A 22,567-nucleotide genomic window follows, 5' to 3' on the forward strand; every position below is an offset into this window, starting at 1 on the left:
AGGGTTGCAAAGAGTTGAATATGACTGAACAACAGAGCACGCACAGAGAAACCTTTAATACTAAGAGAAATCACGTACCTCCCCCCATGTCCTGCCTCATGACCTTCCTCAAAGATGTGTGCTTACCTTTGCAGCAGCAGATCAAGCTCAAAATATGCTTTTCAGGGCCTAGAGGACCTGATTATAGTTACCTCTTATTAATATAAAAATTAACGTGCACGGTAACATCTGGTTTTTTATTGATTAAATCAATACACTGGGAATTTAGCAGCAAGTTAATGGCAAATAGTTACAAAATCTATTTTTCTACATTTAAAATAAGCTGTCTTAAACAATCTACAGCAATCTAAAATCACAAGGACACACGTGAATGGCTGAAGCACTTCTGCTGTTATGCCTATGGCAAGTTTATTAGTAATTTCCTAACAAATCTCCGAGTGCAAAGTGCACATAATCATTTGGAGCCTCTACTACCATATTTCACTCTCAGTTTCCCCTAAAAATAATTGTGCCTAAACGTACGAATCTTAAGTAAAACTGGGCAAGTGTGCCCACAGCTTTGCTTTGAGGGGATCCCCTCCTCTAAACAACTCTTGAAAACACCTTGAGTTGATTTCAGCCACACTTGCCATCAAGTCTGTTGGTGTCCGTCCTTCAATACCACGCTGCTTTGGAGTTGAGGAGCTTCAATTCTAAACGGGTACAAACACTTGGCAGGGCTCAGTGCAGCTAAAAGGCTAAAAGCTCAGCACAGTACTGTCCTTTCCCCTCCTGCCCCTTCATTCTTAGTGCTAGAAAGAGCAGCTCTGTTTCTGCACTACAGCATTGTTAGGGCTTCTTTTTGGGTCTAGGCAGGGCAATGGATTTAGCAGTGCCTTTGGCTGCTGTTCCTTGGCTTGACGTCACAGGTGGTTTCTCTACTTCTCCCTTGAGCTCAACTGGAGGGAGTCTGCTACCTACAGAACTTGTAAAACTCGTGTCAATGTTGTCTATATTTTCCTTCTTACTGGGCACAGGAGTCTTTTCATAAGCAGTGGGCTAGAAATAAAAGAAAAGGCCTGGATTAATGTTCAGACACAAAGCAATATACATCAGTTCAAAGAAGCAGCGGCTACAAAGTTGCCCAGGATGTACAGGCTGAGCTCTCTTCGGATATGAGGTACAACCTAATCACATTGTGAAACTGTCATTAAATGCCAAAGACAGCTCCAGTAGCTCCTTCAAGAACACTGAATTCTTTAGTGTTTGGGGTAAAACAAACTACGGGCACAACTTCAAATCTACTGCCCTACAAAATGGAAGTAGATACCTGGTACCATTCATACAGGGAAGTCCATCTGATACCATTCAAACAGGGAAGTCACTCCTCTTTACAGACTTCTAGACGAGCCTTCCGTGACCGGCGCGTCGTGACTACCCTAACTTGGTATGAGGTTGCTGCGTGTGGCCCACGCCTCACATGTTCACCCTCTTCTGCCTTGATTCCAGGGCCTGGCTTCTAACCTCAGTCACACCACTTGTGCAGGAATGAAGACTTCTTGGAGTCTTGACACCTCACACTTAAATGAGGAAAATGATATTTGCACATTTACCACATGGGCTTATGATGAGAATGAACTACTGTGGTGGCCATGGAAGTGCTTGGTGAGCTTTAAAGCACGAAACAAGTAAAAGAATTTTAATAGGCAATTGTGTTTTCTCAGGTCACTTCACCCCACAGTAGAGGAAATGGTCTCTAATCCTGCTGTCGTAAGGGAAGCAAAGTCCATTTTCACCTTCGACGCATTTTAAAAGTGATCACTTCTCATTAAAAGAAGTTGGGCATAGAGTTCTTAGAGCAGATGTCTCAGGAGACCTACACAAGCAGAATGGGGGACGAGACACAGGGGTACAGATGCAGCAACCGCTTATGTACATAGAATGATCTGGAAAAGGCTTGTAACCTTAATACTCTGGCTAACTGAAATTATACATAAGAGTTAATAATCAGGTTAACAATTTTCAAAGAATGTGAAAAGGTTACACATAACACAAAACAAATAAACCTCCTGTGTATGTGTTGTTAGATTTTGTTTTTTTTAATCACTCTTATGACACAAGTGACCATGTTCTATACATGGTTGTAGGCACTTCATATATATTTGTCCAGTGAATAAGTGACCTCCCAGGGCTGCAGCAAAACCTCAGGTCGCTTACAGATTTTTGGTACCTATATTTCAAGAAAGAGAAACTTTACCAGATGTTTGCTTGTTGCAGACAGCCCTTAAATATGTGCCTCTTCAGACCATCACTCATGTATGACTTTAATAATAGTACATGTTAATCCTTAAGTTGGTAATTTTTGCACATTGAAAAAGTAATTTGTATAAATTTGGACATGTAAAAAGGTCCTTTTCTGTTTAGATTCATTTTCTCAAGAAAATTTCTGGATTACTTCTCTGTGTAATCTTTCACAGAGAAGGCAATGGCACCCACTCCAGTACTCTTGCCTGGAAAATCCCATGGACGGAGGAGCCTGGTGGGCTGCAGTCCATGGGGTCGCTAAGAGTCGGACACGACTGAGCAACTTCACTTTCACTTTCCACTTTCATGCCTTGGAGAAGGAAATGGCAACCCACTCCAGTGTTCTTGCCTGGAGAATCCCAGGGATGGGGGAGCCTGGTGGGCTGCCGTCTATGGGGTCGCACAGAGTCGGACACGACTGAAGCGACTTAGCAGCAGCAGCAGCGTTCAGTAATACAGGTTGTGTCTTCTCCTTGAAAACTCCTTACGCTTGGGAACAGGCTAAGAGTATAACACCCATGATGTTCTAGGGACAGGCTGAAGAAAAGTTGCTTTGTTTAAAAAATACAGAACTGGTCCCTAGCTTGGGCATTAAATTCATAAAATTTTAAGTCACTTGGACATACAAATCCTTTTAAAAGGTGAGTCTGAGTTTAACCTCTTTTTGACATTTCCACCTCTTGAGTTATCATCTAAGTAGTTGAAGAAATGCTTTTCAATGTGTCCACTGCAACTAATAATCTACAGAACAGAAATAGAGACAGTCATTTTCCCTTTAATGTGTTCATACTCATATCTGGTTTAACATTTTCATCCTTCTTCATTTTCCATTTGTTAATGTACTCGAGTCATTAAAGTAGACTCAGAAGCTGAAGTCATCAGGAAGAAATACTCAGAAACAGCCTCCATGGGCAGGATTAGTGATATAAATATTGTCTCTCTCTTTTTTTTTTTTCAGAAACACTAGAGGTTCTGGTTTCTTTGGATAAGATATCTTAAGATAATTCCCAGAATTTCCTGGCAAAGTGGAAGGAAAAAGGAAACTAAACCAAAATGTTTGGTTGCTTCAGGGTAGGAACATGGTATGTCTCAATTTCATTTAGAGCAAGATGAGAAAATGATATTACTCAGCCACCTTTATCTATTTTACTTATATATAATTTTAGTAAATTATTTTTTTAAAAGGTGGTACATCCCCATGATTTAATATCCATAGCATTCAAAATCTCCTCCTTGCTCCCCAGTTAACTCAGCTCTGCCTCCCACTGGAGACAATGAATAACTGTCAATTTACAGTGCACATTCCCAAAGAAATTTTATGGAACTTCAAGCAAGTATTAGGTGGAACCAAATGGAATTGGTCGTTATTTTTTCAGTCAAAACAGCTTAATAAAGGAGATTTTATATGGTTTAATCTAATCTGTATATCAATGTACTTTCTTCTCACTCTTTAAAACAAATGGGTAGCCCACTGTAGACAGTCTTTAAACCTCGATATTTTTAAACTAACAATAGTCTTGAACATCATTCCATGTCAATACATAAAAGAGTGCTCACTCTTCTTTCAGCACATGCGGTGTCCTCATGTTTGAATGCACCATAGTGTATTTAGCCAGCTTCTTGCTAATGGACATTCAGGTTGTTTCTAATCTTAACTGGTAAAAAGAATGCTTCTCTGAATAATCTGGCACTTGCATCATTGTGCACATGTAAGGATATCTACAGGATATATATTTTAGAAGTAGAACTTCTGGGTCAAAAGTTGTATGGATTTGTAATTTTAAGAGACATAATCATATTGCCTTCTGTTGTAGTTGTACCAACATATACACTTACAGAAACATTATGAGTACCTACTTTCTTATTTCTTTTTCAATTTGGTATCAAAAACTGATGAAAACTAATACAGTCAACCATAATTTGGGGTTATTATGACCCTATTTTTATGTTTTTGTTTTGCTTGGTTTTTTAATTGAAGTGTAGTTAATTTGGGCTTCCCTGGTGGCTCAGTGGTAAAGAACTGCTTGCAATAGAGGAGATGTGGGTTCGATCCCTGGGTCAGGAAGATCCTCTGGAGAAGGAACTGGCAAGCCACTCCAGTATTCTTGCCTGGGAAATCCCATGGACAGAGGAGCCTGGTGGGCTGCAGTCCATGGGGTCACAAACAGAGTCAGACACAAATTAGCAATTAAACAATAGTTAATTTACAATGCTAGGTTAGTTTCACATATACAGCAAAGTGATTCAGTTCTATATATATTCTTTTTCAGATTCTTTTCCTTTATAGGTTACTATAAGATATTGAGAACAGTTTCCAGTACTATACAATAGGTACTTTTTGCTTACCTATTAGTATGAATATATTAATCAAAACCTCCTAATTTATCTCTTCCCCTGCTCCTGGTATCCCCTTTGGTAACCCCAAGTTTGTTTTCTATGTCTGTGAGTTTATTTGTGTTTTGTAAATAAGTCCATCTGTATCATTTTGTAGATTCCACATATAAAAAATATTATATTATGATATTTGTCTTTCTCTGATTTACTTCATTTAATATGATAATCTCTAGGTTCATCCATATTGCTACAAATGGTATTATTTCATTTTTTATAGCTGAGTAATATTCCATTATATACATATATATATATATATATATGCCACATCTTATTTATTCATTCATCTGCTGATGGACGTTTAGGTTGCTTCCATGTGTTGGCTATTTTAAATCATGCTGTTATGAACAAAGGGTGCATGTATCTTTTTTAATTACTGTTTTCTCCGCAAATATGCCCAGGAGTGGGATTGCAGGATCATATGGTAACTCTAGTTTTTTAAGAAACCTCCATAGTGGCTACACCAATTTACATTCCCACAAACTGGGAAGGTTCCTTTTTATCCACATTGTCTCCAGCATTTATTGTTTGTAGATTTTTAAATGATGGCCATCTGACTAGTGTGTTTTTGTAGCTTTAATTTGCATTTCTCTAACAATTAGTGATACTGAGTATCTTTTCATGTGACTTTGGTCATCTATATGTCTTCTTTGGAGAAATGTCTACTTTTTGATTAGGTTCTTTGATTTTTGGATATTAAGCTGTATGAGCTGTTTGTATATTTTGGAAGTTAATCCCTTGTTGGTAGCATTATTTGAAAATATTTTTATTCAACCATATTTTAACTGAGCTTCAAAATCAGCCTGAAACTGGCTACATGGAAACAAATCACAATGTTTGTTTATTCTTTACTCCCTGGTAACATCAATGCAAATCTATTACCTTTATGCAAATATTTATTGCAAATGCTTAAAAGCTTTTGTGTGGTTTGTGTGTACCTTGTAAAATGTAATGTGTGTATGTACTTTACCATTTCTCTTTGCTAATCTGAAGTTACATTAAATTTAGGATGCCATTGTTTAGGAATCAGAATCATTAGAGCTTTCCTAAAGACTGAGCCTTCCTTCTTAAACATCCCTTCACTGAAACTGTTCTCTGATGCTAACAAAAACATGATGCAAGCTGGTCCACATGGTGCTCTTCAGGCCAAGCTATAGATTTCTTCACCAAAAGCCAAGCCTCTCATCTCCTTGGAATATAAATAACCAGGGCAAATTCCAACTTCCATGCTTTTCTCTAGGATTTTTTGAAGGTTTCTTTTGTAGGTTATAGGTTATCTAAAATTTAAGTTTCTCTTTTTCTTCTCTCATAGTTGATGGGATTCTTCAGGAATCTATGCTGTAACTGATGCAATTTTATAGTTTTGTATGTTTTGTAAATAATAGAACAGAGAAATGGAAAGTGAAATTTCTATAGCCAAGGCCAGAAGTTACTAAGATCTTCCAGGTCGTGAAAGGTGCATAGAAGGTGATGAGCTCCCATAAGATTATACAAAGGGGGAGAAAGATGAGAGAGGAATCTCCATATTCATTTCTAGGGGGAAAGAGTCTATCTAAATGATCATTATTAGATTGTTGGTCATAATTATTAGTCCAAAAGAACATCTAAAAAGCACTATAGATTGTTCTCCAAGAGAGGATCTAAAATTCATTGCAAACTGCTCTAAAGATACTAGTGTGCCATACCACTGCACAGTGACCAAAAGAACCTGGCTATCATCAGAAAGTATCTTAGAAATCAAAGAAAAAATTCTTCTATCCTTAGTTATCATGAAGAATTCACACCTGAAATTCTGCAACCAGTCTGAATAGATACAAAGGGACCAGAGAAGGTTTACATACAGGCTATTGATGTGATAATGGATGGAAGTTTCTTTATAAGTTATTCAATCTAAATTCATAATGAATAAGAGGAAATATGCTGTCTAGCACTGTGGAGCTAGACAGCGTCTCGAGTGCTACAGTCAGGATGGTTACAACAGGAGCTCATCTAAGCAGCATTTCAATTGTTCCTCATCTTTGGTGAACTCTCACTGTTCAGGACTGCTGAAGAACAGTCATTCCTACTCGAGGTAGAATGATGGATAAGATAACCTTATATGGTTCCCCCCACCCAAGTTCCATTTTTCAGTAATCCAGCACCAAGGGCCCGATTTCTCCAGATCATATTATTAAACTTGAAAAGGGGGCTCCATGTGTGCAAAGTGACATACATAACAAGAAAACTGGGCTAAGTGCACGTATTTCATTATTCACTGGCATAACTTTAACCTGATAAACTCATCTGGTTATAATACATGCAAAACCTGTAAGCTCTAGGCATATCCTTGAAGTTAATACCAGTACACGATTACTAGAAACTGTTACCATTTCACTGAATTTTGAGTAAAATACATGCTATTTAAGTAAAGTGGTTTATCACCATAGCAACCATTTCTAGAGTCACACATTCAAATTATAGGCCTGCTCAAGGTCCAAGTGACAGAATATTTTGATATACGTTTTCAGCTATACTTTTACTCTCTCTCACGTTCCTGTGCTTTTCAAAAGGAAGAAGGAAGGGAAAGAAAAGCAAAGGGAAGAAGAGAAATTGAATTCCAAATGTGTGTCAATATATTTCTTATATAAGGCTACTCACGTAAATAGCAAAGCTAGTGGAGGTGATGGAATTCTAGCTGAGCTATGTCTAATCCTAAAAGATGATGCTGTTAAATGCTCTACTCCGTATGCCAGCAAATGTGAAAACTCAGCAGTGGCCACAGGACTGGAAAAGGTGAGTTTTCATTCCAATCCCAAAGAAGAGCAATGCTAAAGAATGTTCAAACTACAGTACAACTGAGCTCATTTCACATGCTAGCAAGGTAATGCTCAAAATCCTTCAAGCAAGGCCTCAGTAGTATGTGAACCAGGAATTTCCAGATGTACAAGTTGGATTTAGAAAAGACAGAGGAACCAGAGATCAAACTGCCAACATCTGATGGATCATAGAAAAAGCAAAGGAATTCCAGAAAAGCATTTACTTCTTCATTGACTACACTAAAGCCTTTGACTGTGTGGATCACAACAAACTGTGGAAAATTTTTAAAGAGGCGGGAATACCAGACTATCTTACCTATCTCCTGAGAAACCTGTATGCAGATCAAGAAGCAACAGTTAGAACCAGACATGGAACAACAGCCTGGTTTAAAATTAGGAAAGAAGTGTGTCAAGGCTGTATATTGTCACCCTGCTTTTTTAACTTCTATGCAGAGTACATCATGCAAAGTGCTGGGCTGGATGAAGCACAAGCTAGAATTGAGACTGCCAGGAGAAATATCAATAACCTAGATATGCAGATGACATAACACTAATAGTAGAAAGCAAAGAGGAACTAAAGAGCTTCTTGATGAACATGAAAGAGGAGAGTGAAAAAGCTAGCTTAAAACTCAGCATTCAAAAAACTAAGACCATGGCACCCAGTCCCATCACTTCATGGCAAATAGATGGGGAAACAATGGAAACAGTGACAGACTATTTTCTTGGGCTCCAAAATCACTGCAGATGGTGGCTGCAACCATGAAATTAAAAAATGCTTGCTCCTTGGAAGAAAGGCTATGACCAACCTAGACAGCCTATTAAAAAGTAGAGACATCATTTTGCTGACAAAGGTCCGTCTAGTCAAAGCCATGGTTTTTTCAGTAGTCATGTATGGATGTGAGAGCTGGTCCATAAAGAAGGCTGAGTGCCAAAGAACTGATGTTTTCGAATTGTGGTGTTAGAGAAGACTCTTAAGAGTCCCTTGGACAGCAAAGAGATCAAACCAGTCAATCCCAAAGCAAATCAACCCTGAATATTTATTAGAAGTACTGATGCTGAAGCTAAAGCTCCAATACTCTGGCCACCTGACACAAAGAACCAACTCACAGGAAAAGACCCTGATTCTGGGAAAGATTGAGGGCAGGAGGAGAAAGGGATGACAAAGGACGAGATGGTTGGATAGCATCACTGACTCAATGGACATGAGTTTGAGCAAACTCCAGAAAACAGTGAAGGACAGGGAAGCCTGGTCTGTTACAGTTCGTGGGATTGCAAAGTGTGAGACACAACCGAGCAACTAACACTTTCACTTTTCATAGTAAGATATGCTGGTAAAAATGTTCTCATCTTTTACACAGTTGAAAACTTTTTAAAATTTTATGTTTATCGTTGAAGGAAAATATCACCAGATATAGAATTCCAAGTTGACAGGTTTCTTGTTTTATATTATTTTCCACTTAGCAGTTTAACAATGTTCCATTATTTTCTCGCTTCCGTTATTTCTGTTGATATGTCAAAATTGCTCCTTTGATGGCAATGTGCCTCCTCCCTCTACTCCAGATGCTTTCACAATTTTCTCTCTCTGATCTAAAGAACTAATGGGCAGCATTCAAAGCAACCACAGACGCCAAAGAGTAGTGAGGGAATTCCTAAAGCAGATAGCCAGAGAAAGAGAATCTTATATTCCATTCACCTAAGATAAATGAACCAACCTAAGATTTGGACTGCTAAGAAACAATTTTCAGTTTTTATCCAATCAACTAATTACCTGCTAAAACAGAAATTTCAACACTTTTTGAAGGAACACAGTTGAATTCAGAGTTAATACAACACAACATTTCCAATGTCCAGGATACAATCCAAAATTCTTAACAGAAATAACAATCAATAGAGACAGATTCTGAGATGAACCCAAATATTGGAATTAGCAAACAAGTGATTATCATTACTATTATCAATGATGTAAAGTGAAAAATTATATGATAAATAAAATAGGTCTCCATAGAAAAACAGAAATAATAATAAAAAATACCCAAATAAGAATTTTAGGACAAAATATGGTATCTGAAATTAAGTGTCAAACCAGACAGATTTAACAGGGAAATGGACACAACTGAGAAAAGAGAAAACCTGAAGATAGATCAATAGAATGCATCCAATTTAAAGAACAGATTGAGAAAAATGAACACAGCCTTGGAGGCTTACTGAACAATATCAAATGCTCTAACTAACATATGAGCAATTAAGAGTATCAGAAAAAAGAGATTACAAAATTTCCCAAACTTAGCAAAAGACAGAAATACAGATCCAAGAAGTTCAGCAAATCCCAAGCAAGATAAATGTGAAGAACATGTCTAAGCAATATGACTGTCAAACTGCTGAAAACCAAAGATAAAGAGAGAATCCTGAAAACATTCAGAGAAAAGCGACACATTACATACAGGAAAAGAACACTTCAAATTACCAGTGACTTCTTATCAGAGAATCCGACGCCAGAAGGCAGAAGAATAACATCTTTAAAGTGTGGACCAAAATTACCTGTCAAACCAGAACTCTGTAAACAGAGAAAATGTCCTTCAAAAATTAAGACAAAATAAAGACATCTTTAGATAAAAGAAAACTGAGAGCAGACATTCAATACAAGAAATGCAAAGGAAGTTCATCAGGTTGAAGAGAAACAATATTAGATGGAAGCACAGCTTTTCTTAAAGGAAAGAAGATCATCAGAAATGGTAAGTATGTGGGTAAATATAAAAGACAACTTTCCTTTTAATTTCTTGGAAATAAGACTATTCAAAGCAAAAGTTAAAACACTGTTTTGTAGGGTTGATAATTACATGTATGTAATACATGAGACAATTATAGCACAAAGGTAGGATAAGAGATGAATGGATCCAAATGAATACATTTGAAATTGAAGCAGTGTTTTTACAACCCAACCCAATGGGTTCGTTCTCCATTGGGAAAAATATACATAGCATATACTAACAGTTATAATCTCTAAGGGGAGCTGAGCAAAAGCCAGGTTTGGGAGAGCAGGGAAATGATTTGAAAAGATTCACTAATATGTCCCTTCAATCATGGAAGTCTGGCTAAATCCGTTGTGAAACCCAAGCCTTACACAGGAGATTCTAATGGGAAGAGAAGTAGGGACAAAAGCCTTTTTGTTTATGGAAGCCTATGAATCCAAAATAGCAAGTGGCTTTGCTAGCAGCATTAGATCAAAGAACAACAGGCCAAAATTCATGTTAGCACAATTAATTATTTGTACCTATATTAGTCAGCTATTGCTACAGCTATGCTACTGTGTTTGGGAGGTCTCTAGGTCCTATGCTTCACTATGAAGACCCCAAAACCAGCATAGAGCTTATTCATTGCTATGATTATTACAGTGAAAGGATGCAGAGCACTATTAGGAAGTGAAAGACCCTTGAGAAGTCCAGGGGAAACTATGTTCAAGCTTCTAAGAGTCCTCTCCCAGGAGTCACACAGGATGCACTTAATTACCCCAGCAACAAGTTGTGACAACACATGTGAAAGGCTGCCAACCAAGGAAGCTCAGAGACTCAACACCCAGCGTTTTTATTGTGAGCTGGCCATGGGGGCATTCTCTGCCTAGCACCTACCAAAATCCCAGACTTCCAGAGGGAAAGCACGTCGGCATTAACTGTATTGTTTGTAAGGTTTAGGCACAATTAATCATTCTTATCAGTTAATAGTAGCTGTCCCAAAATCTAAGTTCCCAAAAGCCAGCCAAGGGCCAACCTTGAAAGCAGGCCTTTTCAAGGCTAGCAGCTTAGGCTTGCTATGTTAACTCTTTTCTATACAACTACATAACAAAGAACTAGAAAAGTCTCAGTATGTTAAAACAATGAACATTAATTTTCACTTGGTGGTGCTAGGCTGGACTTCAGGTTTTGTATTGAGTTCCAAGTCTGTTCCACAGACCTTCATAATTCCAAGAACTGTGGCTTCTGTAGTCATGTTCTTCTCATGGCAGTGGCTGAAATAAGAGCAAGCTAAATCATGCAAACACTTTTATGGTCTCTGCTTATATCACAACTCAACATTCTGTTTGCTAAAGTCAGTAATATAGCCAAGACCAACATTAGTGAGATGAGAAAATACCCATCTACTCTAATAGGGAGAAAAGGGTAGGAATGTACATATTCCTTACAGAGAGGTTTTAAATAATTGGGAAAAACAATCCAATCTACCACAGTACCTTAGGGATCTTGCCAAACTGAGAGGGCAAGTGAGGCTGGAAGCATCACCTGATCACCTTTGAAAATGATATTTCTTAGTTTGTTCATTAGTTTAGGCCCACACCTCTGCCCAAAGGAGCCTTAAAGCAGACAAGAAAGAACAGGCGATTTTAGCAATATTCTATGCAAGCTCTTTAAAGTGAAGTGAGAGTGTCCGTCTCTCAGTCACGTCCAGCTCTTTAAGACCCCATGGATTGCAGCCTGTCAGTCCATGGGATTCTCCAGACAAAAATACTGGAGTGGGTTGCCATTCTCTTCTGCAGGGGATCTTCTCAACCTAGGATCAAACCTAGGTCTCCTGCATTGCAGGCAGATTCTTTACCATCTGAGCCACATGGAAGCCATGCACGCTCTTTAGCAAAATAATAATAAAATTAATAATAGCTAACATTAATGCATGCTTACCATATGTCAAGAGTATTATATGCATGATTTCATTTACCCCTTGGTTGATGTCATTATTATTCCCATGTTAGATATGAGGAAACAGAGGCCAAGAGACTTGCCCAAGGTCCTAAAGCTTGTAGGTGGTGAAGCCAGGATTTGAATCCAGGCAGCCCAGATCTAGAGCCTGTGCTTTAACCAGTAGGACACTGTAAATGGGATGCTTTGGCACACACGCCAGATTACAGTGCTTCAGCAATGGAGTACAAAAGTGTGCCCAAACATGGAAGCACCACAAAACTTGTACATGATTCACAGGGGTTCAGGGAACTAAGATTTAATTTGTAAGAACAGAAATTTTTATCCTACACTACTAAAATACTAAGAAAACTTGACTTTTTCCTCACAGCAACAGGTCAATATAACACAAAGTTCAACTGTTTAATTTCAATTTTATTTAAATTCAAATATTCTTTGTCTTTGAAGAACTGCTAATGAACACATTGCATTGCTCAAAATAACCTTTCAAAGTTGCTAAAACACCTTGCCTTTCTATTTTCTAGACTGGATTTAAAAAAATCTGAAACATGTACCATTTCCTTGATTTTATAAAGTCCATGTTTTCAGTCAAGAAAAATGATCACAAAAATTTTCCGTTTTCACTAAATAAGTATATTCAAGACTGTGTTCAATAAACAAATTAACAGCTAAGAAGTTTCTTCTTTATTAAGCGAGAACTCTATAATGCAAATATACTTTTGTTACATGCAGAGTTGCTAGTCACTCCCTCTATGGTTGTGGGGCTGTGCATTTTAATTACAGACCTTCATTTCTCTTCGATTGTGTTTTGAGCTTAATGAACAATGAAAGTAGTGTACTGCTTATCAGAAATCACTAAGGACTGAATGCGAAAAGGCGTGTTCCTGCAATAAGCAATAGTCTGCCAAGTGTCTCATTTGAAGATGAGTCAATGCTGCTATAGGAGTTAGACTCTTGGGTCTGCCTGATAGAGTAGATTAAGAACCCATTGTGGGGAATTTAGAGGGTTCCCAATAACACAAAACACTTCCTAGATGTACTCAGACTGTAAAATACAAGATATATAAGAGAGAACATTTCTATCTTCAAAAAAATACACCTACCAAAAACAAACTAAAGGTTGAAAATGAAAATTAAAAAATGGACATTGCCAAATGCCAACTATTTGAAAATAAGTTTGAGATGGTAAAGTATAATATCTTCACCCAAACATGAACAATGAGGAGACACACACTGTATTTTTCCATAATGCCCGGGGCATTTGGAACTAAGGAAGAGTTACCCAGAGAAAGAGGAAGGTGCTTAGTTCAAGTGTTTTTGTTTTTGTTTTTAAATAATTCCTCACTTTTTCTGCTAGTTTTCCAAGTACTTTGCCACTTTTCTAAAAAGTGTTATTACTCTCATTTGTGAGAATTACAAAATCAGGAGCTCTAAATGGATTTACCAGATTCTCCAGAAGAGAAAACAGTGATACAATGGAAAGAAGGATCTGTGGCAATCTGCATTTACAGTAGAGCCAAATTTCAAATATTTTAATGGAAAAAGAATCATATACATCTCTTTATAGTAAGTATAAATATTTATCATATCAAATTATCCATATAATCTAACTTTAACAAATGAATTTTTCCCATGGGAAATATTTCAATATTATTAGAATGCTTTTTAATAAAATTAAAGTTTCACTCTTAAGGATATTAGTTACTATATGAATCCTGCATGGACTCAAGACTAAATGGCCAATGCTATTTTCAGTTATCACTTTAGATCTTATACTCTACTATTTGCTGTTAATGAAGATTTGGGGGGGAAAAGAAGTAATTTCTTAAACTCAACTTCAATGTAATTAACAAAGTGCATATTTATTCATAAAAATCCATGAAAAAACTTAATATACAAGAGAAGACTTTCTTTTAAGGGGTAACACTCTTCAGAAAAATTCCCAAATAAGGTGTAAGGTATTCCTCCCAAGATGTCACAGCCAAAACCTAAGCACAGGAAAGTCCTTAAAGGACGTCCGGGGCAGACTCCTACCCATTTATGTAGAAATTCCTGGCACAGCATTTATGCTGCTGCTGCTGCTAAGTCGCCTCAGTCGTGTCCGATTCTGTGCGACCCCAGAGGGCAGCCCACTAGGCTCCTCTGTCCCTGGGATTCTCCAGGCCAAGAACACTGGAGTGGGTTGCCATTTCCTTCTCCAATGCATGAAAGTGAAAAGTGAAAGTGAAGTCACTCAGTCGTGCCCGACTCAGCGACCCCATGGACTGGAGCCTACCAGACTCCTCCATCCATGGGATTTTCCAGGCAAGAGTACTGGAGTGGGGTGCCACTGCCTTCTCCACAGCATTTATAACAAGTAGTTTTCCAGAGTCTGCATGAATGCTTTCAATGGCTGAAAGGTGAGGTTTACTATCCACAGTCCCGCCTGTGCTACTGCAGGTGAGCTCTGATTGTGGAAAAGTTCTTGATGATAAGTAGAAATGTATATTCTTAAATTTTCAATTCACTGAGTCTAGTTCTAGCATCCATAAGCACCTCAAATTCCAGTCCTTCTGTTGCCTAATTGGAAGTAGCTGAGAACACCACATTGAGAACATTACGACAAGTGTTATCCCTCTACTCTGACTCAAAGAGAGCGTAGGAGGAGGGCAGAGCCGTGACAGAGCAATGAAAAAGGAGATGGAAGACAACCAAACATTTGGTTTACAAGGATATTTTATGTTCAGATTCAGTGAACATTGATATAATCCAAGACTACAAAAGATAATGTGTGTATGCATGTGTATGTATGAATGTGTTTGTATATATGTGAGTGTGTGTGTATATACATATATATATATATATATATATATATATATACACACACTTTTATACATGCATATATGTAGATATATACACATATACAAGCTTCCCTGGTGGCTCAGTTGGTAAAGAATCCATCTGCAATACAGGAGACTGCCTGCAAGAGACCTGGGTTTGATCCCTGGGTCAGGAAGATCCTCTGGAGAAGGAAAAGGCAACCCACTCCAGTAATCTTGGTTGGGGTATCCCATGGACAACGGAGCCTGGTGGTTCCATGGGGTCACAAGAGTCAGACATGACTTAGCAACTAAAACATCACTACCATGTGTGAGTATATTGTTGATGCACATGTGTAATACGCAATGTATGCGTATGAGAGTGTGTGAGTGTACGTGTGTATGTATATATGTGTGAGTATGTTTGTGTGTGTGCACATGTATGTATGTATAAAATTCCAAGTCAGCTAACAAGAAATTTTTCAAATTATGTTCAATGAGGAAATGCAAACATGGCTTTTAGGATATTATTTTTAACAAGAATACCAAATACACACAGCTGCTAAGCACTGCAGGAGTTGTTGACAGACGGGAGAGGGTGAAAGGGATTTAGTAACCTTATGTTTACATTACATAAAAATATGGCTATTTCAAAATGTCTAAATAATTAAATGTTAAGCCTATTATCTAGACATTTGCTATCAACTAGATGAAGAAATTCCCAATGAGTAAATAAAAATCAACCAGATCACTCTCCTGGGCCTCTTTCCTCAAGTTTCTGACAGAATTCGTGGCAGGACAGGTACAGGCAGCCATGCAGTACCTTCCTGACTGTGGGTCAGGATTCACCCTCCAGGCCCTCTCTCCACTCTGCCCGTCTCTAGGTCTCAGAGAACTGAAAAGCAGCAACTCCTCATAAGAAGTGGGGTGCCCGGTCGTAAATCTGGCCCCCAGTGGCAAGATGTTCCATCATTAAAGAAGAGCTCAAACATGCTGATTAGACTTCAAGACGAGAATGAGAACAAACACAGAAAATTTTCCTCAAACACAGAAACAAGAGAAAAGAGGATGTGGGTAAATTGTCAGGATATTGAGTTGGTAGAATGCAATCTAGAATTAACCAAATGTTACTAGATTTTATTCACCAAAAAGAATAAAACTATATCTAATAAAGTAAAATAATAAGCCTATAAAACAATTTTAGGTATCATAAAATTGGAAATGACTAACTAATGTAATAGTAATTTTTGAAGTAATACATAAACCCATTCCAAATTGTATAGCCTGGTAAAATACATACATAATCCATTGTGACCCATTAGCCAACTCTGGCACACCACCTGTCTCTGTAAAGTTTCGCTGGAACACTCATTTGCTGTCTATGCCTGTGTTCATGCTACAACATCAGCGTTGAGAAGTTGTGACAGAGACTACTATGGCCTACAAAGCCTAAAATATTCACTATTTGTTATAGGAAAAGTTTGCAGACCCCTCCCCTATATAATCACGGCTCTTAAAATAAGCATCTAGGCCACATCACTAAATCATGCTAGTTTTAAGCTTTACTTTCTTTATCATGCAGGTCTCTTTTGTTACAAACCATTACAATCCAACAACAAAAAAAGAGTTGCAAAAATGTTCCAAGTGTTGTGAAGGTATTTCACAGTTTGGAGAAATGAAACAATTGTTTTTCCTACATGTTTTGTTGGTTCTTCCTACCTGTTTTCCTTCCTCTTCATCTGAAGAGTTACTGACATCAGGGACATTTCGGCTGGGTTGGTAAACTTTCGACTCCTCTTGTCCAGACCTGCTGTCTCTTTGGTCTGTTGTGCTTTCCTCATCACTTTCTGGGTTATTTTTCCATTCTTTCATCATTTCTAACACATTGGTTGGTCTCGCTGAAGAAACTGTATTGCCCTAATATTAAATGATGAAGTTTTGGTGTTATAAACAGTTTAAAAAATTGAAGACTCTTACATATTTTAGTAATATAATCTCACAAATTCACTAAGTCACACAGAAAAATTATAATGTTGAATAAATAGCAAAACTTCTGATGCCCTGCTCCTTGAACTGACATGTCTCAAACCTCTTCATTAATACTTTTTACAATATACCAAAATTTAGGGGTGGGAGAATATTCAGTTTTAAAAGAATAATACAGCATGCTTGTGCAAAAGAACACTAGATAGGGCAAGTCCCTGGAATCCAAAGACCCCCTTACAGCTCTGTTCTTAGAAAATTAATAGAGAAACTGAAAGAATGAAAGAAGTTGTCCAAAGTCTACGAGATCCAACACTAAGCATAAGCCTGTGTGTACGTGTGTGTGAGTCGCTCAGTCATGTCCGACTCTGCGACCCCATAGACTGTAGCCCACCAGACTCCTCTGACCATGGAACTCTCCAGGCCAGAATACTGGAATGGGTTGCCATTTCCTTCTCTAGGGGATCTTCCCTACCCAGGGATTGAACCTGGGTCTCCTGCATTGCAGGCAGATTCTTTACCCTCTGAGTTACCAGGGAAGCCCTAAGGGTAAGTCTATATAACATCAAAATGTCTAGGTAAAAAAATCTAAGTTCAGCTGATTAGTCTGGTATTGTATCCAAGAATAAAGATGTTTGACTTGAAAGCTCTTAGTTGACTGGAAGATTTAGATATAATGTGATCATTTGATTATAATGTAGTCTATGCACTGTTTAATTCCAGATGTGAGTAGCTCATACCAAAATTAACCATTTAGTATTAGCTATATTTTTCTCAAATAAAATATTCCATCTAATGCCAGGAAATGCATGAATGTAGTCTCACAGGGCTCCTGCTGGACTAGGTATGCCTTAAATATTTTTGCTCCTAATGCAGACTAGTAGAGAAAGTCTGGACAAGAAGTTTGGATCACATTTAGATTAAAAACAGGAAGTTTAGGCATGAGCACGACTATGGCGTGATTCTAAATTAATTTGACATGTGAATGGACTGAAGCATTAAGCAACAGGGATACAGAGTAGTATACAGCCAAGCACTTTAAGGGCAGCCATCTGAGTACACTGTGGAGGATTTGCAGAGCTTAATAAATTCAGGGTTAAAGACACAGACAAATACAAAGCATGGAATAGTAGTAACTAAATGCGGATCATTATGCAATTCACTCCCTGTAGTTCTTCAACGTTATCCTTTTTAAAGAAGATCTATATTCTTACCACTTTCACGGCATCCTACTTTTGGTTGCACTTCTGCAGCCTCTACCCATTTACTCCCAGAATACCCTTACCATGCCTTCTGCCAACTCCTAGCCTACACTTCTTTCGAGGCTTAAGTTCTCTTAATATCCCAGAACTTCCAAAGGTGTCATCAACTTAAATGAAGCACAGATGAAGACTCAGACCAAAAAGGAATTGAAATTGTTTAGAACAGTAGATAGTCTCAGAGCTCTCATCTGAATGATTTCTGATTTCCAGGGTTCTGTCAACAGCCCTGCTTTACCCCAATGATTCATCTGGCCTCTATTATAACTTCCTGGCTTCACTGCAACCTTGAACACTAATCACAGTGTCCAGGCTCCTAGAATACCGGTACACACAACTTTGCCTTGAACGTCAGTCTCTCATTAGAAAACAGAGATAATCTCACACATCTAGGTCTGTAATCCTAGTCCTCAACTGCCCTTCCCTGATAAACTCTCCACAAGTTAACTCTCTGGATCCACAATAGTTATTGATGGTGCTTACCCAACATTCCTGTCTTCAAGGCACATATTAGAATCTTGCCTCTCTACTTCTTTTGGGACATGACAATATGACTTGTTTTGACCAGTGAAAACGTGATTTGAAATAGTGCATATCACTTCTAGATAGAAACTCTGAAAGCTTGTGGTTTAATACCTGCATTAGTAACAATAGAAGCACAGAGAGAGTTCCCTCAGCCTGGGTCCCTGGGTGAAGACAAAGTGAAACAGAACTTGCTTCCCTCATCCAAGCCAATGTGCCATGGAAGGCGTCAAGAACACTGAGATTTGGGAGTCATTTGTTACCACAGCATAATCTAGCCTGTCTTGATATAGGTAGATAGAAGATTAAAATTTACATTCTGTGAGTCACCTCCAAAAAGCCCAAAAGAATGAGCTCACTGTACAATCAGCATACCCAACAAAACTGTAATTACTACAGAAATCATATGCAATCAGTACCATGTGATAGCCAATTTATTTAGGCAGTATTGGCTTTGCACAGCCCTGATATGCATGAATTTCAGTCATCATTAATTAAATAGTGTCAGTCACCCAGCAACACAGTTCACATTTTAGTCACTATGGTATAATAACTATCATTGCATAAAGTTCAAACTTCACTGCGAGCTCTTCAATACACAATCACCATGTAAATTACAGATATGTACAGTCATGTAAATTACATGATATTTACACCATGTAAATTACAGATATGTACAGTCATGTCTATTGGTGACTGGACACCATCCATCTGTTCACACACAGACAGCAATCCGTGCAGTTGTGTTGCCTCCTTGTCTCCCAGGTAATTTGCCAACAAAGATGAAATTGCAACAAAGAAACTAAAGTGATAATACTGGAAGTAAAATCTGAATCAAATGTAAATGGAGTAATAGAAGAAATAGCTGACCATGAGAATGTTGACACTGTCACTGAAAGAATCCAAGTGTGCAACCAAAGGAACTTAGTAAGGCAAACTTAGCAGCATAAATGAGGAAGGATGAAGATACTTCAGAGAATATGGTGCCCACAAAAAACAAATTTAAAGAATTTTCAGAGATATTTCATGACATTGGAAAGACAAAGGATACCATGTTACAAGCTAATCCAAGCTTGTAAAACACTATGACAATTTGCCAAGGCATAAAAAAGATATTTCCCTCTGTATTATAAGAAGGTAAGCATTCTTTAAACTAATCTTGATAAGTTTTTAACTAAAAAATAAGATACTTTAATTCTCAATATTTCTAATGTTTTAAATTACAGTGCAAAATAATAGCTTTACTTTTGTCTCATTCCCTATATTTATTTATAACTAACAGGGAGTTTTTTAATATTTAACAAAAAATTTAAAGGGTATGGATCATAATTTTTCTGATTATTAAAATCATTTTTCACAGCTTCAATATACACTATTTTTATGGTTCTGCACTACTGTGCAAAGCAAGAACTACCTGTACTATCTTGAACCTGCATTTCTAGCAATCTTTCAAATGCTTGGTCTACATATATATACACACACACACACACCCCGCCCCGCCAAGAGCTTGGTGACTGACACGCTACAAGTCTAAAGTAGAGCACCTTTGTATTCAAAGAAATGATCCTATTTCTTATTTCAAAGAGACTGGGGAGAAGAGCAAAAGATTCAGAATAGGAACATTATCCCCTCATAAACACTCTACTATTTATAAAATTTTAACTATTTGCTTCCTATATTTGCTTGTGATAGCAAACAGGGCACAAACAGTGGTTTGGACTCCACACTTTCCCTCTTGCCTAAAGTCCATCCAATAACTTACTAGACTGCCTGCTTCCTGCTTGCTAGCAGTTGAAGGAAAAATTGCATCAAATATTTGCACTGATCAGATGAATAAGTGGCCCAGGGCTGCGTGTCATGAGCCTTCTAGGCTGAAGAGAAACTATATATGAATCAACCAAATAAAAATCGGTATGATTTTAGGCTAGACACTGCAGATTGGGGAGATACCTCACCATCAGAACAGTAACTTCTGAACTCCCTTTATTGGCTGTGTTCGGGAGTCACGCCCCGAACTCATCAACCATGAAACAGCGAATGGCAGGAACGCAGCAGTAATAGGCTGATAATCTGAGGCTATCATTAGTAGAAAACCAACCTTTTGGTTAACAAATTTCTACTTGTTTAGCTAACAGCTTGAGATTATTTTATTTTGAAAAGCTAGAAAGCTGAACACTCATAGAGGAGAAATTTGGTCAAATACCAATATTTGGACTTAATACCTGAGGAGGCAGGTCCTACAGATACAGACCCAGGCATACATCCTCATCTAACAAAATCTGCCTTTTCAAGGATAGAGCCTATTAGTATTTTGTAAATAATAAAGATTTAACATGTATTTTTAAATGAATGAATATTATGTATGAGTTGGGTTAAGATGGTATAAAACATAAAATAAGCTAAGCTAAAAGGAAACATTCTGGGACTTCATAGTCTTTATTTTCTACTTTTCATCAATAGCTAGAACACTTTACTTCGTAATGTTCTGAGGGATAAAATCTTTTCAGGAGGAAAATGGAATGCTGCTGCCGCTGCTTAGTTGCTCAGTCGTGTCTGACTCCTTGCACTCCTGTGCACTGCACACTGCGAGGCTCCTCCGTCCATGCGATTCTCCAGGCAAGAATACTGGAGCAGACTGCCATTCCCTTCTCCAGGAGACCTTCCCAAGCCAGGGATTGAGCCCAGGTCCTCCCACATTTCAGGCATATTCTTTACCACCAGGAAAATGGAATAGTCACTTTATAAAAAAGCACATAAAAGGGATGCTCAACTTTACAAAATTAATAAAGTCCAAATAAAAACAATGAGTTACCAATTTATACCTAATAGATGGACATAAATTTAAGTTTGATGATTCTCTTGGTGAGGGTGTGGGGAAACAGGTTTCTCATTTACTTGCTTTTTATGGGAGGATTAGTCAGTAATAAACCATCAAAATGTGTAAAGCACACTCTCACAGATCAGTAGTTCAAGTTTTAAGAATTTATCCTATATGCTGACATAGTATACAAACATATATTTACAAGAACATTTGTTGCACCGTTGTTTGTAATAGAAAAGACCTGAAACAGTTTAAATATTTCATATTCAGAAGAGAAAAATAATAGTGTATCCATGGTTTTGGATACAATGCTGCTTTTAAAAAATAAGGAAATCGTCCCAAAATACATTCAATGAAAAAGAAAAGTTCGCGTAATATAAATCCATTTGTGAAAAGTGGATACAAAAAAATATACAGAATGTATTTAAAAGAACACATAAGAGATTTAACAATGGTTATCTTTAATAAGAGGGAATGAGGGAATAGAGGGAGGAAGTTATTTTTCCTGCTTTGTTTACCATTTAAATCATTTACCAAGGGTAATGGCAACTATTATATGACTAATAATTAATATAAATTATATAAGAAAAGAAATACTGTAAGTCATAGGACTCACAGCACCCAATCAAATCACTGAACATGCCCTAATGGGTCTCAGTAAGTCCAAGGCAGCAGTGGAGAAAGGTAATAATGGATCATTAAAGTCAGCAAGTGCACCACTGAAAAGTTTTCCTAACAGTCACCTCAGTGATTTTGTTTTTACAAGTAGAACAAATAATGAAAATAGACAAGGTTGGTGTTGATACTCCTGCTCTTTAAGAGGAAACAGCCTGAGAAATTGAGTGAGTGGGTGAGTGAGTGAAGTCGCTCAGTCGTGTCCGACTCTTTGCGACCCCGTGGACTGTAGCCCCCCAGGCTCCTCCGTCCGTGGGATTCTCCAGGCAAGAATACTGGAGTGGGTTGCCATACCAAAAGTGCATTTCCAATTGTCTGCCAAGAATTTCTAGCTAGAGGTGCTGCTGAGCCT

The 22,567-nt window shown here is 37.8% G+C and overlaps 1 protein-coding gene across 7 annotated transcripts in view; it reads right to left on the reverse strand.

The window, feature by feature from the left end:
- Window positions 1-215: 215 nt before the first annotated feature.
- The window catches only part of STK33 (serine/threonine kinase 33), a 193,103-nt gene continuing 170,751 nt past the window's right edge, over window positions 216-22,567 (reverse strand). For 6 of the 7 annotated variants that reach the window (XM_027563209.1, XM_027563207.1, XM_027563210.1 and 3 more), the window contains 2 exons: window positions 16,675-16,872; window positions 216-1,038 (listed from right to left, as the gene is read on the reverse strand). In XM_027563209.1, coding sequence (XP_027419010.1) covers window positions 829-1,038; window positions 16,675-16,872 — 408 coding nt within the window. In that variant the 3' untranslated portion in view covers window positions 216-828. The remainder of the gene's footprint in view (window positions 1,039-16,674; window positions 16,873-22,567) is intronic. The other variant, XM_027563212.1, reaches the window with a different exon arrangement.

Source organism: Bos indicus x Bos taurus, chromosome 15 (assembly GCF_003369695.1).
Source record: "Bos indicus x Bos taurus breed Angus x Brahman F1 hybrid chromosome 15, Bos_hybrid_MaternalHap_v2.0, whole genome shotgun sequence".
Taxonomy (NCBI): Eukaryota; Metazoa; Chordata; class Mammalia; order Artiodactyla; family Bovidae; genus Bos; species Bos indicus x Bos taurus.